Source organism: Biomphalaria glabrata, chromosome 17 (assembly GCF_947242115.1).
Source record: "Biomphalaria glabrata chromosome 17, xgBioGlab47.1, whole genome shotgun sequence".
In the NCBI taxonomy this organism is placed as follows: domain Eukaryota; kingdom Metazoa; phylum Mollusca; class Gastropoda; family Planorbidae; genus Biomphalaria; species Biomphalaria glabrata.
The window spans coordinates 9518284-9543430 of NC_074727.1; the positions used below are offsets into that span (position 1 = coordinate 9518284).

At 37.1% G+C, this 25147-nt stretch overlaps 1 protein-coding gene across 1 annotated transcript; it reads right to left on the reverse strand.

Moving 5' to 3' along the window:
• Positions 1-1300: 1300 nt before the first annotated feature.
• Positions 1301-24892, reverse strand: LOC106057096 (cadherin-23-like). Its single transcript, XM_056016363.1, has 17 exons — positions 24620-24892; positions 21248-21316; positions 20913-21009; positions 19995-20177; positions 18469-18612; positions 17515-17646; positions 16977-17079; positions 15435-15517; positions 14913-15012; positions 14687-14786; positions 12228-12331; positions 10396-10579; positions 6996-7173; positions 3929-4307; positions 2816-2842; positions 2550-2605; positions 1301-1489 (listed from the first exon to the last, which is right to left on the reverse strand). The coding sequence occupies exons 1-17, from the start codon at positions 24689-24691 to the stop codon at positions 1371-1373; spliced, it is 2130 nt and encodes a 709-aa protein (XP_055872338.1). The 5' UTR covers positions 24692-24892; the 3' UTR covers positions 1301-1370.
• Between the last annotated feature and the right edge of the window lie 255 nt (positions 24893-25147).

Consider the following 25147-nt stretch of genomic DNA (forward strand, 5'->3'; position numbering starts at 1 on the left):
TGACGTTGCAGATCAGTGTTGAGGCCTTCTAAAACGATTGGTCACGCTCAGACACTGTTCCTAGAAATTTCACAATTATATTATTATATTATGTTCATGGGTTGAGCTACGTCAGAGGCGTCGATAGCGTGTATTGTCATTCCTTTTATTTTACATCATGACTCAGTGGAGCTGCCAATATATTTTGTTCCGTGAAAGAGATCCTACTTTCTATAGATTACTGTAGAACGAGCAGAAGCTAATGTCAGTGTGTTTATATATTATTTGCTTTATCTAGCGAAGTCTCTGTTATGGTGTGTGTGTGTGTTTCTATGGTTACGGTAGGAGGAGGTAATCGATTGGTTATGAATGATGCAACATAGGTGGCTTGGTCGTCACTTGGTCTTAGTTAGGAAAGACGACTCTAGAACGTGAGACTGAAAGGTGCTATTCTAGTGAGTTGCATTTGATAAAGAAATAGTATTACTAAAGTCTTCATTTATTTGGTCTCATATTTACTATATTATAAATAAAGTTATATTTAGTATTGTTCACAAGGATGTTATTCAAGTTATATGAAATTGTATTATCTAATATACATTACGCCTACAACGGTTTAGTTGTTTACCAACAGTCTGGTGCTACAAGTCAACGACCAGTAACAACAGCCACCAAACTACTTAAATATTATAAATTGCTTGAAAAAAAGTTTTGCCAACTTTTAATAACAAATTATCAATCATAACCTACATGTGTAAGCGATTAAAAAAAACAACAATAAAACTAAGGATTTGGGTTCAGTCAATAAAATTCGAATACATTTTCGCCACAGGCTAAACAGTTCAATGAAGACTTGTCGAGGGATCTGTAGTTGGAAGACGACCATTCTAGAGACAAAAGTTGGTAAAAGAAATTGTAGACTCTGAAATAATTGCAGCTATAATACCACCATTTACAAGGTTCTCCATCATTATTTCAGGGTCCCCTTTTTATATTTCCCCTTCAAGTGGGTCGACCCTGTGTCTTTGATTTCATTGAAAAGTAATTTTACATTGTTTGAATTGCTAGAGATAATTTTACATTTTATGAATTGCTAGAGATAATTTTACATTTTTTGAATCGCTAGAGATAATTTTACATTTTACGAAATCCACTTTGACATTTTTGTTTGAATACAGCAAAATAAAGTTAGGTAAGAATTATTTAAATTTTGAGATTTGTAGTCGCAATGGCTGCTCTCTCTCATCTTTATTGCTAACAGAGAGATACAACTTTAATCTTTCTTCAGAAAGGAACATAGATCTGTGACCAAGAAGTCTCCTTAATGATGTGTACGTTTTAATGTGTGTAAAAAAAAGTTTTGCAATGAACAAATGAATGATGTGAGCTCCTCAAAAGTCGGCTCCTCTATGTGGTGGAGGGGGCAGCGCCAAATGTTGAAATCCTTCAAGTGGTTTACTATAAGTCTCTCCAAGTGGATTGTAGCCATGACCTGTTTCGTAGTTGTCCCCTGAAATAGAGCAAGCATATTGACATGAAAATTGTGTGTATTAAGTTCCTTGCAATATTTGTACTGCTTCCACATGGCACACCTGTAACAGGCCTTGTAGTTATACCGACGATACTCTCTTATTATCTTTGTACTTATATTTCCTCGACGTCTAACAGTTATACATTCTCTTGGTGGGCCCATCTTGAATGATTAATAATTAATGTTTATACTGTTTTCCATTTCATATTCAACATAATTTCAGACCCTTCTTCAAGGAGTGGAGGGCTTGATCCAATTGATCACTATATACAAGGAACACAAAAATATAATCCAATCCAAGCATCTTCAGGAAAACTTCTATTAATTCACATCCTGGTAGAAAAAATAATGATTAGCCAAAAGCAGTGTCTCTTTATTTGTAAATGAGGTGTGTGATCATTGGTCGATAGTCAGAATTATGACAACTCTACCTCTGCATTACCAGTTTGTAATACAATATCATGATTCTATGTGAGGTGAGTTGTCCGATTGATAAACCGCTTCCGAACCAGGATGGTTGCCTGGTCGTGCGGTTTGCGCGCTGGACTGTCGTTTGGATTTATCGATGGTCCCGGGTTCAAGCCCTGCCCGCTCCCATCCCCCGTCGTCCTGCGGGAGGTTTGGACTAGGAAGTAAACTATCTTCAACTGTGAAGGAACATACGAAACATATAAAACAAAACATAAAAACCAATGTTCTTTAGTTCGAATCTTGGTGAAGACTGGGATTTTGAGCTTTGGGATTTCTAGGACGCCCTTGAGTTCACCAAACTATAAGAGGTACTTAATATGCTGGGGGGAATTAAAAGCGGATTGTCGTCGTACTGTTCATACGACACCCGAGGAAAAGGCTTAGAAGATAGAAACAGATGAGATCTGAGATATGCATCATCTGCCCCCATGGATCGCATGGTCTGAAAAGCGGTACTTTACTTTTTTTTTCTCTTTATGTTATAGCAAGTGAAACGTGCCGGTATCAGTAAATGGTGATAGAATGTTAAAAGACACATGAATTCAGCAAATCTACAAGTACAGCTAACCTTTCTTCCAGTAAGAATCTCTGTAATCATTGTTGGTCCGAACTTCATAAGTAAAGCTGTAATAGAAATCAGTATTTATTAAATGTATTATCTAGTGTTTTTTTAAGATCTGTAGCTACCCTTCAACAGTACTAGCTACTACTCTAGTCCCTAGTATAACTAAGATAAAGTGAAGATTATATTTATACTTTTGTATCCCGATTCTCAAAAGTTATTGACCACAATGCTACCTACTATAATTATACTAGAAAGGTGTATCAACTTACTAATCTTCTACTGGTTCAACTTTTTTTCTGTGAAAATACAATGATTGAAAACAAATGTACATTATTTTTAAAAAAATCATTCTTACCATCTTATAAAATTCAGACGTTACTTTCAACAAAAAATAAAAATTATACGTCATACACGCTAACCAATGACTTAAATTCTGCCAAGCAATTGGTTTTCCTGGCTGACTCATGTAACCCATTAGCATCAGCAGCTAGTGCTATTAAATTCTTGTTTTATTTAGGCTTGTAAAAATGCAGTTTTGTTAAAGGTGGTATCTGAATGTAAGTAAAAGTAAAAGTAAAAGTAAAAGTTCCCCTCTCAGACCTTGCGATCTATTGAACAGATGACGTAAAGGTCACATTTAACGAGGGTGTCATGTGGCCAGCACAACGACCAAACGCCTTTACTTTTCCCCACCTAATGTGTTGGGTAACCATTAAAGCTGGGTGGACTCAGACGCGCCCTAAATATCTCGAAATTAAAATCCCAATCTTCACCACAATTCGAGCACGGAACCCCTCGATTCGGAAGCCAGGCGCTTTACCCCTCAGCCACCGCGCATCCGATATCAGTTGTGTGGAATGCGTACTTTTATGCCGTTTATCGTCTGTTCTTACAGTTAAACCTGGGCAACGCTTCTCAGCCACACAAAAAAGACGCCCAGGTTTAACTCATTCTCTCCGTAATCATTTTCCACGTTTCGACGGGATTATATTTTTTGCTCAGTAGTATTTAACTACCATGTTATGATTAAGCTTCAATAACTTTTTCGTTTGTTATCAGAAAATGTTTTATCTGGTATAGAATTAAAAGGTAATGCATGCTCCTTTTATATAATACATCATTAAAGTTTTTAAAATCAAACATTAATTTAATTTAATTAGTTCAAATCAACGATGGGGAATAGAAGTTAAAAGATTTCGTTAGAGGAGACTAATAGGCCAGTGAGGAAGGAAAACAGAATATAACCAACGAAATTTAAAAACTAGACACAAAAAACTGAAAGGACAAAAACAAACAAAACATCAACACCAACATCTACAGCAACATCCACATCACTAAGCCACTTTGACATTAACTGATATTCAACGCAAATTAATCCTTACTTTTTCGGGCAGCAGAAGTTATCTCTGAGCAGTTGACCAGACGCCTCTGCGGGTGCGGCTCCACGATTCCCACACACGCCACAGTAGCGCAGCAGAAAGTACAACGCAGACAGCAGCGCCAGCCCTAGTATGGCCATCAGCAGGGAGAAGACGGCTACAAAAGCGGGGTGGTCGAAAATGTTGTCGTCCGGCGGCTGAGTGGTGGGAGGTGGGGTGGTGGTGGTCGTAGTGGTCGTCGTTGTGGAGGTGGTGCTGGCTGAGGTCGTGGTCTGGTAGGTCAGCACCACGGTGCCTACGGCCGTTCTCTGGGGTGAGCCGCCATCTTTGCACCGAACTACAAGACTGTAGCTTTTGCCGTGATTCTGTTCTGGTATAAGACCTGTACGATTACAAGGTTACATCGCTTTAAAACTTAACTTATGATATTGAGTTATTGTTATGTATAGGCTTTAAGCTATATATTATTCCTTCTATACAAAGTCAGAATGGGGTTTTTCCGTATTTCTTCCATGTCACGTGGAAATGTTGTTTACATTAATGGCCTCGTTGATTTCAGAGTAATTTGAATATGAAAATAGTCTAGATCTAGACATCTTTAAATAATAAAAAGTATGTTACATTTATTGACTTATTTAGATGATTATTTAGTAGATCTACTACATCTAGACAAGTACTAGATCTAAATCTATATCTTATTATAAAAAGACACGGCCATTATAGCCCTGCGTAAGACCTCGACCACGTGACTTATTTTATATGTTGACTTCTTTTAATGTGCATTTCGAATTCCGAACACCCCCGTTATATTTTAAAACAACAACAATAAATTAAAGTTTAATTTGTGGTAATCTACACTTTGTTTAAAAAGTCGATTTTCAATAGGATTGTAACAGTGCTTAAAATTGTTTACAAAAATGTATTAGATAGGAAATGTTTAGGATGCACTGAACAATGTCAAGGACACTAAAGTGATTTTTACTGTTACAACCTAAACAAAAACAAAAAGAAAAAAGAAAAAGAAAAAAAAAAAAAAAGAATTGAGCTATAATTTCAATCAATTGACAATAAAGCTTTGTATCAAATGTCCTTTATTGCCGTTAGTTAGTAGTCCAGTTGTTTTAAATAAATGTGTAAGTCATAGATTGAAAGTCTAAAGTCTAAAAAAATACTACCTCCATATTGAAAGTATTTTGTGCTGCCCTGGATGAACTTACAATATATGATAAAAAAGAAAAAAAGTAAAGTTCCCCTTTCAGACCTTGTGGTCTGTCACAGATGCCATTATAGATTTATTTGTATATTTCACATTTAAAAGCTTGTGTGTAAATAGAAATATAAACCCTTGACTGAGCCTCAGGAATTACCCCACAAATCTAGATCCTTGACAGCGCCTCAGGTTTTACCCGAGACGTAATTACGATGTTGCAAATCTATTGGTTGATTTGAAAATAAATAAAGACATTTTTTTTAAAGAGTTAGCGCCAGAGAATTGACGAGAGAGAAAGAACGCCAGTCGATGAAAGAATTTCCTAGTAGACAGTCACGTTTCTAAGAGCTCTGATTTAAAGCCTTTGGAATATTACTTGTGTTTGTTGATCTGTAACTTGTACATAAGCTGTACTTACGTTTTATATTTAAATAAAGTTCCAGAGTTGTGTTTTAACAAAGAATCTTTTATTGTGAATTCTAGATCGTCATTTATTCAACTATTTTAATTCAAGTAAAATCCCCGGCACCACAACGCACGTTGTGACATGGTCTTTAGGGCAGATGATGTAAAGGTCATCTGATTCTGTGGCCTACGATTAACGAGGGTGTCATGTGACCAGCACAACGACCAACCGCCTTTACTTTTCCTCGACTAATTTCAGGTACCCATTAGAGCTGGGTGGAGTCAGAGGCGCCCAAGGATCCCGAACTAAAAATCCCAGTCCTCACCAGGATTCGAACCCGGGATCCCCGGTTCATAAGCCAAGTGCTTTACCGCTCAGCCTCCGCGCCTCCTAATATATGATTATGCAGTGCTAAAAGTACACAAACATTATAATATGCCTTAGACATATAGCTTATTAACAATTTCTTTATTTCGTACACCGACTATACAAAAAAAGCTTTCTATTTATACTTTGCAAAAAAAAATAATAATCTTCATTAAGCTATATGATATGATGTTAACGACTTTGTCTAGCTTTTAAATAAGAAATATATATATATATTAATTTTGTATACATTCAATAGTTACGGGCACAGTAATCAGTGTCTACCAAGCAGTAGTTCTCTAAACCCTTCTATATGGATCTGAGAGATGGGTACTATACAGAAAACAACAAAGACTACTTGAACACTTTAATCCAAGATGTTTGCACTCCATCATGGACATAGGCGGCAAGACCGCACAACAAAACAGCGATGTCCTTGCGAACGCCTGTGTGGACAGTGTAGAGGGACCTCTTATGGTCCGACATTTACGCTGAGCAGGGCACGCTTCCCGTAAGGGAGACGAACGTATGCCGATTTTTTTTTTTAAGCTGAAAGGTGGTCGACGTAACAGAGGTGTCCTACGGAAACGTTGAAAAGACCAACTTAGGTGCCAACTTGTTTTAACTGACATTGAATAGAGGAACTGGTTGCAGGTAACTTTAGAACAAGACAGCATTTAATAAGGCCGTGGGATACATCAAACAGAATTTAATGATATACTGTGTGACTTCGCTACACGCAAGGCTCGAAATTTAATTTGATCGTGATATTGTACTCAGTAAAGAATGAATAAGATGCAAATACGAATTTATTTTCTAATACAAAATCTTAATTTTCACTTATTATCCTTATCCCTACCCAGACTGGGCCCGCGCAATCCGTTTCGTAAAGCGCCCGCAATAGTACGGACCGGCCCTGATCCCAGCCCTGTGTGACCTACCGATGTAAGAAAGAGACCCGTCGTGAATGCAGCGATGCATGACGTCGACAGAGACACAGCCCTATATGACCTACCGATGTACGAAACAGACCCATCGCTGAATGCTTCAATGCGTTTGGTCATCAGAGACAGCCCAATATGACCTACCGATGTACGAAAGAGACCCATCACTGAATGCAGCAATGTAGTTGGTCGAGTCAGCAGGTAGGGCCTGGATCACTTCGTATGTCACGTGATTGTTCGGCGAAGTCCGGTCAGCATCGGTGGCCATGATGTTCCCCATGCTGCCAAGGCTGGTCCCCTGATCGGCATGAAAAGTGTTGGTCTGAGGAAGAGAGATACATCTCATCAACTAATAAATTTGAGGAAGCTTCGAAGGCAGCACGCATCAATTGGGAAAAAAATAAATAAAAGGGAAACAACTTCTAAAGCATTGAAAAAGAAAACAGAGGAGATACAGAGTTTGTATCTAGTTAATCCGAAATGTACTTTTTAATTTTTCATTAAAAGATTCTGTCATTATTGTACATATTTAGGCCGGAAATAAAAAATCATATAAAAAATACTTTTTTTTTAAGAGAATCGTTTATACTGATTAAAATTGCATCAATCAATCATAACAGTACTCGGATACAGAGGATATCTATGACAGTAGCAATAACACTACTCACAGTACATGGGAAGAGCACAGTATAATTGCTGCCATGTCTCATTTAAGCAAGGTTTATCCCTCGTTAGTTTAATACATTTTACAGATAAAACAACATGAATTAATTAGGATTAATTGATTAAATAATTAGTTAATTTTATGATTGACTCGTGTGTTGTCATCGACAGTGAGTGTGCAAAGTTTCACTTTGATCCCAAAAGCGGAACTGGGAGAAAAAAAGGTGTGTAATATTTTGACCAGACAAACAAACGGAAGGGGTGAGTTGACCCAAGCTTGGTAAAAACGTGAGATTGCCTGTATTTCAACTAGGGTAGTACATCTTTCAGTAGCCTCCATTGTATGGATGTCTATGTGTATCGATGTTTCGATATATATGCATGGTCTTCGATTCCGCATATTAAGGATTAGTGCAGTTTTTCACATGGCCCCGCAAAATAATAAAATTGTTTTTACATTATCCCCATTTTTAATGCTGCTCCCTGAGCATACCAACAATTTCTAAACATATAAGAGGCATCTAACAAGAGAATGGCGAAGATAATACCTTTTGTAAACCCTATTAAGACCCTTTGGGTCCTCCTGCCTCTTTTGTGAGTTATTATTTTTTGTATTTACTTTTCAAAATAGTACATTGCAAAAAATAACAACTAATGTAAAGACTTTGTTCAGAAACTGCTTGTCCTATTTTCCCTCTTGACACGTGAAATGAAAGTCCTATACCAATTATTTTTTAAAGGAAACCTCAGAATTTGCGCTATGCAATTTTAGCTTTTTTTTAGTGAATCTACATAAATAGTAGGTAGAAAGTTCAAGATTAATGAAATTAAAAAAAAAAAAACTTGATCTGTCTTGTGAAGATTAGTCCACTGACTTAGTTGTCTGTTGATAAACTGTGATTCTATATGATGTATATCTAGTGATGTTACTTTTTTGGGGATAACGGTTTACATAATTGTAAAAAGAATGACATGCTGCGCTATAAAAATTATTCTCGTATAACCAGTATATATTTAGATAAATTTGTTTCTATAACAGCTCCAACAATCTAAAGCTTTCATTCGAAGTCCTATTTTAAAATCACATCTTTTAATAAACTTTTATAGCATTTAATATATATTTTATAAAAATATAGATTTACGAAAATTATTTTCATTCTGATAACATTACCTGATTTACTATAGAAACAGGTATATAGTGTGATTGCTCCCCTTTAAAGAAGCTAATTAGTCCTCAAGCACTAAGCATAATAAAATGTTTCAGGTTTGTGTAATATTTTGTTGATCTAAAACAAAATTAGCTAATAAAATTAAAGACAACTGACCAAACATCCTCGAACTAGATTATCAAAAAAGATCATATTAGATGTTCTAAAAGATTAAACATAAGTACGAGGTTACTTCATTCGATTGTATCTGCAGAAGTCAATAGCAGTTTGTATACTTTGCAAGTATAGATCATGCGTCACTGTCCAGAAAAATAGACTACCGTCTCGCATACGCCAACAGTGCTTTTGGTCGCCTCAAACTGAGAGTATGGCGGATTAGGTTTCTTCAATTAGCAACAAAAACCAAAGCAGAGGTTCTCACCAATTTTTTGCATGGCTCTGAGACCTGGGTGCTCTATCGAAGGCCTTTAAGGATCCTCGTACGCTTCCTCAAGGCGCCTTTGCTCCGAAATGTGCATACGCTGGCAAGACTTCATTACAAATAACTTCTTCTGGAGGACGGCGTGGACAGTATAGAAGCACTAATTATCATTCCCACAACTGTGAAGGGTTGGACACTTACCCCGCATGGGAGACTACCGCAACTTCTTCGCGAACTTAAAGGAGGACGGCATTACAGAGGTGTCTAACTGGGGGGTTTGCCTAGTCATGTGAAAGCACTGCACCCATCCTTTATCTTTGAAATCGCAGACATTGTCATTGTAAATCATAACATCGTATAATAAACTTTCTTTGATATAACGAACTACCTAATAGTTGGTTGTAAAGATAAGTAAGCATTCGAAATAGGTCTGATTATAAAAGGAATGATCTGATCCAGAGAAGCCGACTCAAACCCGTACGGTACAATCTAGTCCCACGAACACTTTGCCAATTGTAAATAATAGAGCTGCGAAATCGTTTTCAATAGAATCGACCCCCCCCCAACACACACACACACCTCAAATCCTTTTTTTTTCGCCGTAATGCGGATAGTAATTCTTTTTTTTTTTAATATATGTGTTTAGATATTTATTTCAATCCCAGCAAACAGCGAAATTGCATGTTTTGTTAATTCATTTCGGACATTCCTTCAAATTTTAAGATTATTACGTCAAATACAAACATCATCTTATATAATACAGACGTTACTTTAAAAAAGAACATGATTGCGTCCTACGCGTCATGCATATTAACCAATGACCTAAATACTAGTAAGTCACTGGTTTTCCTGGCTAGCTCAGGCAACCCATTCCATGCTCTAGCAGCCGGACGGCAAGCGATGGTAGCGTTCAAACTCGTGACTATGGTGACGGCAATCTGAAGTGAACACCACACTAATATTAAATGAGAAATTATTGACAACACTTTCGGCAAAGCTTGGAATAGTTTTTTACTTAATTTTTTTTATCTCGTGTAATGCCGAAGATTGTCATGATCTCCTTTAAAATTTTTAAGATAATTATAAATAATGATCCATGTTGAAGTTAGGTGTTAATGCTTTAATAATTAATCATGGCTTGATTTATTCAGATAGGGTTAAGATACGCAGGTCAAAAGAAAAAGGTAGAAAAAACTTGCACTAGTTTTTCAATTTAACTACCGAATGATAATTTCAATATTATATAAAGCACTAAGAAGAAAGTGAAAACTGTAGAATGTGAGTGACTTACAGATTTAGGGCCAAAGTCACAAGTGTTATCGTTGACGTCATGGACCTTGATGTAGACCGGGACTGTCTTAGAGGCACCATACTTGTCCCGGGCCTCCAGCTGGAGCACCACGCCCTCGGGCATGGCGTTCTGGTCAACATCGTAGTCCACGTTAAAAGTGATGGACGACGTAGACCTGTCGTACCTGGACACCAGATGAAACATAGACTAGACATAGACTAGACCAAATATAGACTGGTCTAAACAAAGACAAGACTAAATCCTTTATACTAAACATAGATTAGGATAAACATAGAATAGGCTAATAATGGACTAGACTAAACATAGACTAGACTAAACATAGAATAAACTAATCATAGACTAGGGGAAACATAGACTAAACTAATTAGATGGTCTGGGTTTAAAATTCAATTATAATTAAAACAGTGGTTAAATTGGCATTGAACTGTTTTCTAGAATCAAGTTTTCTGGGGAAAAGTCCAGACATGGTGAACACAAATTCAGAAGTAGTTGCTTTCAAAGACTTTCTGTCTCAATGTTAACACAATGTGCTAAACTCCCGACTTTTACTCTAGTGAAATGTATCAGTAACGCTCAAGAGTAGTCCTAAATAAAATAGAACTCTGTACATGAAAAGTGTATAGTTCGCCTACATCCCACGCAGAAAAAAAAAGTTTCGCTAGTACACCTTGCGTTCATATTGCTTTGTAAAAATTATAGATTGTCCAAAATTTTCCAAAAAAAAAAAAAAAATCAATACCAAACGTACTTCATTAACAAGAATATTAAAAAAAACCTGTAAACCGTTAAAGAAAGTGTGACTATATCAATTAGTTTGGATCAGTCCTGTAATTACAATCAGAATAGATGTAGATCAACAATACTAAATCTGAGCGATTATAACATTTGAAGGCCTATAAATAGTTTTTGTTTACATCTATTTCATGCTTTTAGCTACCTCAACATACTATGATCCTATCATTTAATTTGGGGGGGGGGGGGGGGAGAGGGATATCTGGGCGGATTTTACCGTAATTGGTTTTTAAAAACATTTGCAAAACAAAAAGGAATGGGGGGGGGGGCGACCTGAATTTGAACTAGTGAATCACGCTTCCTCTGGCCGACCCGCTAACTCCAATGTTATTGAGGAATTTATGACCAGAGATGATTGTATATTTATGTATTTTTTATTTAGAGCGGTGAACTGTAAAGGAGATATCTTAAGTCAAGAATATTTTTTCCCTTGTTTGAGATACTAAACGAAATAATTAATAACCAATAGTTAATTAACTTATTGGTTATTTTTTTTAAATTGATTCTTGTGTTGTCAGGTGCAAAATTTCATCTTGATCCGAGATTGGGTGTCGGAGAAATAATTGTGTACAAACTTTTTTTCAGACAGACAGAGTTAATATAAGCTTCGTAAAAAGTCAAAACAACGTTTTATGCCACAAAGATCACTAATAATTCCGATAGTCGTGTCAAGGGTCATAACGCCTCTAACAATATATCGACAATTCCAGCAGAACCGACGCTTTGCGGCTTTATTGTGTACTTGGTGCAGATGTTTCAAGAAGCTAGACCGAAAATGGCCCACTGGTGGTACTTTGGGCATCTTTTTTCAAAGCAATATTTTCATAATGTTTTAGTTTCTTATGATTAATTTAAAAACCTTAAAAGATATCATAAAATCATTTCAAACTCGCAATAGGGTAGGAGTAAGCTATGGTACATATGGAATAGTGAAGTCCAAAATTAAATTACTTTTATTTGTTAATTGGTCGTAGTATATCACCAACATATCAATATAATTTGTTATAAGATTCACTAACCTAAATCTGTTACTGTTATTTCCATTTAGGAAGCCTACAGAAATAATATCGTCGCCTTCGGGATCCGTGATGACAGCATTCAGAGCACAAGAAGATCCACCTGCCTGAAACCAATTACAGATATAGTATGATGTAATGGGATCGAATCACCCAGAGAAGAGTCCAAGGGAGGAATAGTAACCTTGCTTCTGTTTGCTTTTTGGGTTAAATTTTGAGTAGAAAAAAATAAAGTTTAATTTGTTCATCTTATTTTGTGGTACATGTTGCCAGGGGCGGACTGGGTATCGAAATCGGCCCGGGCATTACCATATAAACCGGCCCAAAAATGGCATGTCATATATTTTCGGGGGGGGGGGGTATTTTTACCCCACTACGCAATTTATATATATATATATATATTAGTGTGTGTGTATATGTCATTAATCTTCATTGCATTCTGACCTTTCATTCTTTCAAACGTTTTTTTTCTACCCTATAAAACCCTCTTCCTATAATTAGTGGAAAGACAGTACACACCGACTAAGAACAGCTAGTGAGCTCCCCCCAGTGGGGTCCGGGGCGAAACCCCGGAACTAAAAATTATTTCCGTTATTTTAAGCTTTAAAAATGCATATTTTGAGGTATCTACAGTGCAAGTAGCCTGCTACTCTCCCGCTAAAAAAAATTCAAAAACCAAATCTGCTATTCAATGGAGTCCAGCGACTGGTAGAAAATGGTAAAATGCTTTAGTTTTTGTATTGGAGGGGGAAGGGAAATCACAAAACCCCTTTTGGCTACGCTCATGAAATTTGGAAACTGTAGTTTGCTTACGTTGGCTGCACTGGGGCAGTAAGTAAAGTTTCCCTTTCAGACAATGAGGTCTGAGGCAAGTGATGCTTTGAAGACCCTCCAGACTACGCCCATGTGTTATATTATAGATGTAAGCCTAATTCTCTACAAAATATATAAAGTTTGATAACGCATCGAAAACTGGATGTATGCATTCGTAGGATTACATAATGTATTTTATTTATACATGTATGTAGCCTGAAAACTATAAACAATACAATAGCAGCCTAATGAGTTTGAAGCTTTTTGGTATTACTTATAGATTACAGACGTTTCTTCAAAAAATAAAAGTGTTACGTCTTACGCATTTCATATGTCAATCTAGTCATGCATGTTGATCTGTGACTTAAAATATGCTAAATCATTGGTTTTCCTTGCTGACTCAGGCAACCCATTCCATTAAAAGATAAGAGAAAGCAGAACGTTTAGAGAGGCACTTACTTGATGTGAAAAGCTCTTGCTTCCTCCTGGTACATTCTCAAAAACGCGATTTGTATATGAATATATTATGACCAATTATCTATCTATATATTTAATTCTCTTCATCCCTTAACAGTTTAAACGAGAAGAAGAAGTAAAGGAAAGCTCACTCTCTTATTTCTGCGGATAGTCACCCCACGGAAAAAAACAAGAGAGGGGGGGGAGAACACGTTTTCACAGCTCGCTACGGATGGCTGCGCGCTGGACTGTCAAACCCTGTCCGCTCCCATTCCCTTTCGTCTTGAGGGAGGTCTGGACTAGAAAGTAAACTATCGTCAACTCTGAAGGAACATCCGAAACATGTAAAACATTTTACAAACATTTTACAAACACTAAATAGCAGGGCCGGACTTAAGCATTGTGAGGCCCTATTCGCGGGGCCAAGTTTGGGTATCTATCTATATATATATAATTCTCTTCTTCACTCAACAGTTTGGACGAGCAAGAAGTAAAGGAAAGATCACTCTGCGGATAGTAACCCCACTAAAAAACAAGAGGGAGGGAGAACAAGTGGGTAATCACACATCTCTACGGATGGATAAGCGCTGTACTGTCAAACCCTGCCCGCTCCCACCCCCCTTCGTCCTGCGGGAGGTTTGGACTAGGAAGTAAACTATTGTCAACTCTGAAGGAACATCAGAAACATGTAAAACATTTTACAAGCAAACACGAGGAACGAGAAGCTTCTTCACCTGATTAAACAATTACTGCTAATGCATAATGCCATTTTTATTAATAGCCCGTAGGATTGGCGTTTTCCATATCGAATGATTCCCCAAAATGACAATTTTTTTCTATATATTTCCGTATATTTTAAGGACTTTTTCGTATATTTTGCAATTTCGGGAGATTTCCAGGAGCTCCTGGTTAATCGACAGGAGTGCGTGGGAAATCTGTTTTAAGTTATAAAATGGTTTAATTTAATAATTTATACACCTTGAAAGTGCGGATCCTTCGGTCGCATAGGTTGCAGTGGCCTAAGATCGGCCCTGCAAAATAGCGGCGTATGCTACGCCGCCGGTCGACTAGTTTGAAATATTAATCTCCTTGCATTAAATATCGGATGTGACAGCGCTAAAGAAGCCAAGTGCTTTAACGTTCAGCCACCGCGCCTACAAAGTAAGTAGAGACGGTTAATTATTGAAAATTACCGAACTTTCATCCAGGTCGCAGTAATAGGCTATCTCATCAAACACTGGGGGCTCATTCACGTTAGATACTTTCAGTGTCAGCACCTCATTTTGAGACTCCCTGAAAATAAAATAACAAGACCTTAAAATAAGTTCAAGTTAGTTGACCACATTAATTATTATTGTGATTCCAACTGGAGACTCTCAATTCATTTATTTATTATGTTTATGTTGTGTGTCCACTTACAGAAATCCATCGTTAACGACGCAAGTAATTTCGTACTGAGTAGTCGTCTCGTAATCAAGAGGACCGACTCCATTGATTGAGGTGGCAAGCTTGATCCGATCTGAAAATAGGAAATGTTTAACACAGGAGAGACAGACTGATAGACAGACAGATTCAAAGAAACACACAGAGAGAGACAGAGACAGAGAGAGAGAGAGATAAACACAGACTAAGACAGAGAAAGAGAAAGAGACAGAGCGATAGAGACAGAGAGACAGACGAACAAAGAGACAAACAGAATGTGTGTGTGTGTCAAATTGTGTAAGTCAGGATTGGAGGGCATCAATTCACCCTGGGACCCAATTTCAACAATGTGAAGTCTGTCACTTATACAATCACAACACTAACATAAACCATTTGATGAATGGAGAGCACTCTATCTATACCACATTTTATTTTAATATAATATTACCAACATATAGCATACTATATGAATTAGAGTACATGCTTCAAATCAGATGACATGTATATTTTATCACTTACTTGCTGAATCAAATTTGAACTTAAACTGTTCTGAGTTAGGTACCACAGTACAGGTCGGGATCATTTGAGGAACATATGGGTCCCTAAACAAAAGAAAAAATGTATATTTACTTACATTAAGTGTATAACTTACAATGGAGAGGATTACCAAGATAGATTCAGGACTGCAATAATCAATAACACTTCAAGCTACAAACACATGCCTTTTTGTTCACATTGTTGTCTTTCTATAGTCTAACATAAAAACAAATCTAATACACTATACAATACTATCAAAGTAACATTCACACAAAATGCAACTAGGGATTCTCACAGGCTTTCACCAGAGATGCCTGCCTCCATTATGGACATACAGTGGCAATAAGTAAAAAAAGTAAAGTTTCCCCTTCAGACCTTGCTATCTATTGGGCAGTTCATGTTAAGTCTCATCTGTTTCTTTGACCAACGGTAAACGGGCAGGGTGTCATGTGGCCAGCACAACGACCAGCCACCTCTACTTTCTCCAACTTAAGTCAGGTACTAATTAACGTTTGTTGGACTCAGGGGCAACCTAAATAAAACGCAGTTCATAATCTCAGGCTTACCGAGATTCAAACCCAGGACCCCAGGTTCGGAAGCCAATAGATTAACCACCGTACCCCCCCCCCCCCACCCCCATACGTTGGCAATATCATACTACAAAAAGCGATTTTTTGGCAAATGTCTCGACACACTTTGTAGCCTTTGATTATATACACTTCAGTAGCCACGCTGGCCTGGCACCTACACCACGACCGTATGCTCATTTCGCGCAGCTTAAAGAAGGACGGCCAAACAGAGGCATAACAAAGATGTGTCCTTCAGCTCACGGGAAACGCTTGAATGATCAGCCCAGGCACCAGCTTGCCACGATACTGAGGAGAACATTTGGTATCTACTGACCTCTGACAGAGACCCATGGAGACCAAAATGAAAGCTATAGCCGAAAATAATAGAAGATGGCGCTAAGAGAAGGTCCACTATAGTCAGACAACGGTTTTGTCTGCGTTGAATGTGGGAAAATAAGTAGATCACATCTAGGAATGCGTAGCCGTTGCACTTTTGAATCCTTCGACTTAAGGGCACGCCTTTGGTGTAGTGACATTCTTTACGAAGTAGGGGTGTCTAAATCTAAATACAGGAGATTGTCAATGATTTAAATATAGACACGTTTTGCGTATATTTAATTAATAGAAATATCTATTGAGATCGTCTTAGAACAGCGGTTCTCAACCTTTTAAGCTCGGCGACCCCTTTTTTACAATCCCCCACTGTGACGCGACCCCCTCACACACACACACACATACAGCAATAGAAGAGTAGACAATAACAATCCATATTTTCGATGGTCTTAGGCGACCCCAGGCAAATCGTCAATAGTCCCACAAGGGGGTCGCGACCCACAGGTTGAGAACCCCTGTCTTAGAAATAAATTGTTGGGAAATCTCGAGCGAAAGGTTGTGTTGATATGCTTTTATTTAAACATAGTAAGGGAGGTAACACACAATGAAACAGAGTACTTACGGATCTTGAATAAACAGTTGGGTTATGACGGTATCCCCCGCTGTGTTCTCTGGTACCGTTATAATAGAAGGCAAATTTATAATATCTGGTCTTGTGTTTAGGTCTGCAATCAACATTTTAATTTGCCATAATACGTATATAAGCATACATCAAAGAAAATACAATCATGCATTTGTACATAGCTGATATTAACTCAACTCAATCTGTCTGTCTGTCTGGTAAAAAAAATTTGAGCATATTTTTCTACCATTTTCCATCACCGGATCAAATAGAATTATTGAATAGTTATTCATAGTAGATGGCAATACCATAATCAATTTAAAAAAAAACAATTTAATCATTAGTACTAATTAATTACAAATTAATAAATTTTATTTTATATAATGAAAGGGAGCTAAGCCCAGTAATTTTCATTAAATGGCAGCATTTAGCGGCTCTTTTCCTTTAGAGGAAATTTGTTTTTAAAAAAGTATTCTCCTTTTCTATTGATTGTTAGCAGCATCCATTTATTGGAGGGTCAGCGTGGCCCCTTTCTTACCTGTGATGACATCGATGTCAAAGTTGTTCACAGTAGATCTGCCATCTGACACTGACACTGTCAGCTTCACGTTGGTTTCTGTCACAGCCCGAAGATCTACAGTTGTTTGAATGACACAATCAGTCGTGCCACCTGCCGAGATGTGAAACCTTTGAGCGTAAGTCGAGGTTAGTCATGTGAATGTCAAGAGTGTAATAACAATTTCGAGGCACTTCGCCTGGAGCCTTGTATATTAGCTGCCTATTCGACCACTGTTTGGCTGATAATCTTAGCGTTGACCAGATTAAGTAGTTATAGGATGAAAAACGTGATAAACTTTAAAATGTTTTGGTTCCAAAGTTTTAAAAAATTAATTTATTTCTGTTTATTTCTGTTTTTAAATTGCGCATGTTATGGCTGGCTCATACTCATACGCTGTTACGGTGTGTTTTTTTTGTGGATATGAAAAGGAGGAGGAATAGGTAAAAGCTTCCTTGCTGTGTGGGCACTTGGCTTTCGAACCTGGGGTCCCGGGTTCAAATCTCGGTTTAAGGCTGGGATTTTGAATTTCAGGATTTTAAGGGCGCCCCTATGTGTCTATCCAACTCTAATGGATACTTTAGTTGGGGAAAGTAAAGGCGGTTGATCGTTGTGCTGGCCACATGACACCCTGCTCGTAAACCGTTGGTCAAAGAAACCTTAACATCATCTGCCTTCTAGATCGCAAGGTCTGAAAGTGGAACTTTACTTCCCTGCTGTCTTTAGGTGCTCAGTACAGCAAAGAGTAGAGGCTCGAACTCAAACCCTTGTTAAAGGTAGCCAAGCAGCTTATCCATCAACTAAACATCCCGCACTTTCTTTTTAAATAAAATCATTCATGATTATCACACCAGTAATGTTTTAGGTTATAACATTTAAAAATAAATAAGATTTTGATTGATTTTTTTTTCAAATGTAGTTATCTATGAGACTTACTGCTGACGATCTTGAAGTAATTGACAGCGGGGAATGACGTCATGCTGCAGCTCAAAACGTCGTTGTCTGCGTCTGTACCTGTGACCGTGTAGATGCCGCTGCCGGGTGGCCATTGCGAGGACATGGAAGATAACTTAATTACATCTACGGACATAATAGAAACATATTAATCCTGCTATTTATAAAGTGATAGTGTCACTAGACTAGAAGATGCCTCTGCCAACTGGTGACATGGTAGTATAAAAGATGTAGGAAAGAAAGAGATAAGGCGAAAATATCGGCGACAATAAAAGAAACGCTGAGAAAACGAGAAACATAAAGGATGAGAGAAAAACAACAGTCAAGAAACAAGACAAAGATAAGCAGCGCGACTGGCAGAAACAGAAAGAGAGAAACTGTTTAAACAGCATCTAGGATAAAATAATAAGTAAAAAAGAGAGAAACATAGACACACAGGGAAAAAAACAATAAAAAGGGAAGAAATCTGGAGAAATAACAGGAACCGCGAAAAAAAAAGAAAAAAAGAGTTAATATATTGTGTCATTTACTCGTATTAAAGGTATGAGTGAACAATGAATTAATCCAGGGAAAGAATGAAGGAAATATCAATCAAGTGATACAAATTAATTAACTATAATATTTTAAGGAAACAGAAACAAAACATATATGTATTTTATTTTGTGAACATAGTCTCATGTAATAAACAGTGGCCGAGCAAGTTACGGGTGTGTCCAGCAGGGAGATAACTTGTCTTTTCTGAATTTTACAACAAACATTATTTATAACTTGTTAATGCTCGGTCGTTGGTCTGAAACCTCATTCAGCTAGTTCAACTAATCCAATGTAAATGTATTTAATTTGTAATGTAGAGCTATTAATACACTTTGTTCATCCGATTAAATAAAACTTAAGGTAACTTTTATTAATAATATTTACAGATTTAACTTGTCTGTAGGTGTACGTAAAAACAAGGGAAATGATAATTAAACTAAGATTCAACTCACTACAAAGTACAGGTCCTTTCGATCTCACGACTCTAAAAAAAAATAATTTCCCTTGAACGTTCACCTCGGTCCTTTAAATTCACTTCAATTACGCAAGACCACCTTGTGGTTTCATCAGAAACCTTCCAGCCTACACAACCAAATATCAGCTACCCTTTCCGCGTCGTCACCTTGGAAACACATACGCGCATCCCATAATACTAAAGCCAAACTATACCATTAATAATTTAAAGCTTTTATATAGTGCTACTTTCATGCTTATAGCATGATCAAAGCGCTATGGTCCAATCTCATTTGTGGACCAGTTTGGGGGTGGGGTGGAAATAAGTATCTGGGAGAAGGCTTTCCGTGCTGCCTTTAGGCGCTCAGTAAACACAACTCTGCTCAAGTTGGGTGTGGAACCTCGAGCCTCCTTCATAGGTATCCAAGCCAAGCCAAGTTCAAGCGTACTTAGCCACTCGACCACGCCAATGAATTAGAACTATCATGATATTAAATCGACCATTACGTCAACGTACATACCGTGTGGGTAACTGGGATTAGTTATCACCGGGATGGCGTTTGGTTTGACGTCAACTTCCAGGTCAGCGAAGTCTGATTCAGTGCCGGCAGCGTTCTGGCACTCGATGGTCAGTCGGTAGGACGGTACCGAAACATAGGACAAGGGTTTCCCGTTGTTGACCCCCACGAAGAAAATATAGTAAACTGGAAATAGAAAATATAAAGGTCAGTGATCAGTAATCATGGCATTAGTCCGTTAGTGCTGTCTATAGAAACAAACAAATTTGATAAGGTTACATCCACGAGAAATACGACACTTATTCTTCATCTTTGGACGAAATTCTAATTGTAACATTGGAAGGGAATGAATAGAGTATAACAGAACAGCATTTAGCGAACTGTGTTCATTTGCACCTGCTATATATTGTCCACGACATAAAAGAGCCATTCCTATTTCCCGATGTTGTAAAGGTATAGACTCACTGGTATGGAGATCCACAAATCTGCAGAAATCCTCTTTTATTGTACAATAATGATTATTACCAACACCGGTATCATGTAGAACCTAACCAACTCAGGAAAAACAGTAAAAGTTTTGGTGACGAGATAGAGGAATAGCGTGTAACTGTAATAATGGAGACATGTTGTAAGAAGCAAATACTCCAGCTATGACGGGGGGGGGGGGGGGGGCTGCAATTACAGTAATACAGATCTGAGGTGCTATTTGCTCTCTTGTTCTTTATATGAAACTTCCTGACTGCTAGTTAGCCAAATATGATTATTGGCTTTCCTCTTATTCAAACAGACATAGTTGGGCTTTTCTATCTCATAATTTGTTTCTAAAGGATTTAATAAAATTTTCGATTATTATGTTAATGTAACAACTTATGTAAAGTAAATAGTCCTAAGCTGGAGTGTCAATAGAATAAAGTCACTTACATGATCCACCACTTTTCCAAACATCAAATGGCGCTCCCAGTGGGTCAGTTTTGGCCACGTTACATTTACACGTGTTATCTGTGCTGGAGCAATCAATCTAAAAGCACACAGATATTCTTGGGTTACTTTCGTGTATCTGATCATCTGGTCTTACAGATGGTAGTCAAAAATATGGTTCACATTTCAGTAATTAAAATTGTGATGTAAATACTGTATTTTCGTAAGATCGAACTTTTGATTACAAACGTTTGCCTGAGTCAATTAAGATTTAAGGCATATCCACATTTAGCTTTTAATTAAATAAATACAACTTGAAAGAACCTAATCTTACATACTCGTGTAATCTGGGTCTGTGTCAGAGTTTTCTCAGGAATTTCAAAAGTTTTGGTAAAGTCTCTGATATCCTGCAAGAAGACGAAGAAAGATCATTAAAATAAAATAAAATAAAATAAAATATCCCGCGATAGCTCCTTCTCAGACATTTGCTTATTCTGGTTGCCTGAAGACTTTGTTACGCTTCATCTTATTTTCCATTTTCTAGGCGAAAAGAGAATCTAGATCGACCACCAGCCGACAATGGTTATAAAAATAAAATATCCCGCGATAGCTCCTTCTCAGACATTTGCTTATTCTGGTTGCCTGAAGACTTTGATACACTTTTATTCTCCATTTTCTAGGCGAAAAGAGAATCTAGATCGACCACCAGCCGACAATGGTTATGTCTTCTTTGGAAGTGGCAAAATATGTAGGTCGCAGCTGGAACTGTATAGCGACGTGGGATACTGCTCTCCTCATTAATTTTCGGATTCAAAGACAAGACTCTATATCATTATTTAATTCCTTAATATATAAGATATATTTTTTCTCTCTGTTTTTCATGTCTAAGATATATTTTTCTCTCTGTTTTTCATGTCTAAGATATATTTTTTCTCTCTGTTTTTCATGTCTAAAAGACTCGTCAAGTTTTGACATAAAGCCAGGGCCGCATCTACCTATTGTACAATGTGTGCATTGTAGTGTCATTGCACCCAGGCGACCGAATGTAGGGTGCAGCCAAATCATTATTCCAAGGTTACCTTTATTTTTTTTTTATATTTTTAGTTAAATAAAAAAAGTACTCAAATATTTTAATATTTTATATAAATTCTAATTATTCTATTATACTTAGGAGAATATTTTTAAAAAATGATATTCGTATTTTGGAAACTTTTAATAAGAAAATAATAGGGATGCGCGCGAAGTATTTTCTAAGGTTTTACAATAGACGCCTACATATTTCTGGCCTTGAATTTTTGCGGTTTTCTGTAATATTATTTTCGAATGACGCTTACAGAAGCAGATCAGGCAAAACTTTTTTTTTCTTCGTTGTATCTACTTACTACATATAAATGTTGCTGTTTAATGAATACCGCGCCATATAAGTAGATCTAGTAATTAAAAACTTAATGTTTAAACCATTTTCACTTTTATGTTAAATGGCTGTTAAGCGTAGAGTATTATTGGGTCATCATAGGTGTAGATCTACATTAAGGCTACTGGCTGTTTGTAGACTACTAGCTGTTTGGAGCGACAAGCCAACTACTGACCAACAACAAGGGGGGAGGGCGGCGAAAAAAAATGGTTTATTTTCATTGTTAGTTATTAATCCGTGTCTGAATATTATCAATGTTTACAAATTAAAATATCTTAAGCAAGAGACGTCGTTTCATCTTTTAATAAGACCTTATCAAATGTAAACAGTTTTCGCGAGAGACGTATGCAACACTATGGATCAAAAACCTTTTGTAGAAAACATTTTAAACGTCTCCGCTAGTGTGATTCTTCTGGATTTTCTTCCGACTATTGCACTTCATTATAGGGACGATTTCTGTGTGAAAAGAAAAAGTCCGCGACTCAGCACGAAGATGATCTTAAAGAAAGATCAAACCCATTACGTCCGTGCGCTATATATACCTTGAATGTCCGTCTTTTTTACTAGATTTTTTTTTTATTAGGTTGAATAGTTCGTTCTAAAAGAAAACTCATTAACATTGGCCTTTTTTGTATTCTTTCTTATTACTACGAGAAAAAGATGTAAATGTTTGGAGAAAGAATTTCTGAAGCTGAAAACGCCAGAATACGCTCATCGCGGGACCCGGACCCGAAGTCAGACCCCTTGCCGACATGAGTGGAAACCCGCCGAATGTTCAATTCTATCTCCAAAAAGAAATTTTTACAACGCTTAAAAATTATGTAGGCAACACTATTTCCAAAATACCCCCCCACACCTCAAAAAAAAAACGGACTCGTTTTACATCAGTCCTCTAGGTCCCCAGCTTCTAAGGGGGACTTGATAAAAACTTTTGTCCTGTAGGGGGTCGCCACCCCCGAAATGTTTGAGAAACACTGCTTTAATATGTGTTATTTCAAGTCATTGTATAAGTGTATAAGTATTTTTTTTTATTTTATATAAATTTAAGAAATTATTCAGCGTTGAGTTGTTTTATTTTGTCCTAGAGGTGTGTTGAATAAATTAATTCTGAAAATATAGTGCAGAGCGAAAATTTAAAAAAAAATGCTTTTGAAAAAAAACAACTATAGATGTAACGCATTAAAGAATGCATGATTTTGAAAAGCAGCCTTAGAAATCCTTTATAGAAAGAATTATCATAGGCAAGGTCTCGCTTTTATCCACAAATAGTTTATTTGACACACACAAAAAGGGTATTTGTATCAATTAGTACACCAGATATCTCTCATGACAAATTCAACATTTTTTAGGGTTTCGCCCAATTACTGATACAACTGAAGGACTATGTAACTTCGCAATAGACAAAAATACTAAGTTAAAATTGGAAAATTAATCATCTAAGAGGTTATGAGGTGATACGGACAACGGCGCGAATATGAATGGCAAAAAAAAAAGGAAAAATCTACATAAATGGATTTAATTCAACGTGCATTTTGGTACAGTGTCCAGCTCAGGCGTAATACATTTCTTTTTCTAGAAACAAAAAGGGGGGGGGGGGGGCAGTATTTCTATATTTCGCACGCAGGCGGCCACAACCCTCGCGGCGGCCCTGCATAAAGCTATAAACATTTTCTGCATTAAAAGATTCAAATTCATTTGACTAAATGTAAAATCATTTTATAGATTTAGTAATAACCGAATTCCAAGTTTTGTGCTCAATGCTATCATCACATCTTATCTTATTCAATTTTGAGCTTGTGGTAAAAAATACATCGTCATGATGGCTGCCTGGTCGTGTGATAGGCGCTTGGGACAGTGGGACTGTGGTCTCGATGTTCAAACCCTGCCCGCCGCCATCCTCCGACGTACTGATGGACGTTTCAGCTAGGATGTAATAATTCAATTCTGAAGAAATCTCCAAAAACATGTGAAACGAGCCAAAAAAAAAACAAAGGAGATCACAGATCAAGTGACCTACTTAGGAACTGAAACTATCAGAGTAATGGGAGTACAGGAATTTTTTTTTTTCACTTCTGTAAAATTAAAACATAGATCTAAAAAAAGAAAAAAAAAGTAGTATTCGTTATAAGTAAATACAAACTAAACATTTCAATTCCAAGAGTCTTATATGTTCTTTGTAAACATCTTTCTCTTTGTTAATAGCAATCATTCCGTTTCATAAACGTTTAGAGTTTGAGAGAGAGATTGAATATTGATTCACAGATTGAGAAGAAACTGTTCACAATGCTATACTTACTACTACTGAATGTGTACTCCTTGTGAATGAGAACAATAGTATAATAACAAGATCACTATATATTAAATTCATGTCTGCCTTGTAAGGTTATATCACGACATCGTTCTGTCACCAAGATCACTCTCTGGTACTGTTACTAGTAGGACCATGTTCTTATCTTTTTTCTATTTCTTAACTTTTATTTAAAATATAATATTTCTATACAGCGAATGATCGAAGTTATAGATCTGGAGTCTTATCATAGACTGACTCCAATAACTGGGGAGAATGTGTTTCTTATTTGATTGAAAGCCTGTTGGAGTCTGTATCTAACATTTTGAAAAGCAGTTTATGAGTGTTATCATACTGGATAGTGTCGGATCCACCTGTGGATTAAATTCAAACTAGGGGAAATGGGGGGGGGGAAGTAGTTGAATTATAAAGAGACAATCTGAAACATCGTCTTCAACGCCAAGAACTATTGTGGTATATTGACACTGGCGTAACCTGGAAGCAGATACTAAAGAAGGGTTTCAAAAGGAGGTCGGT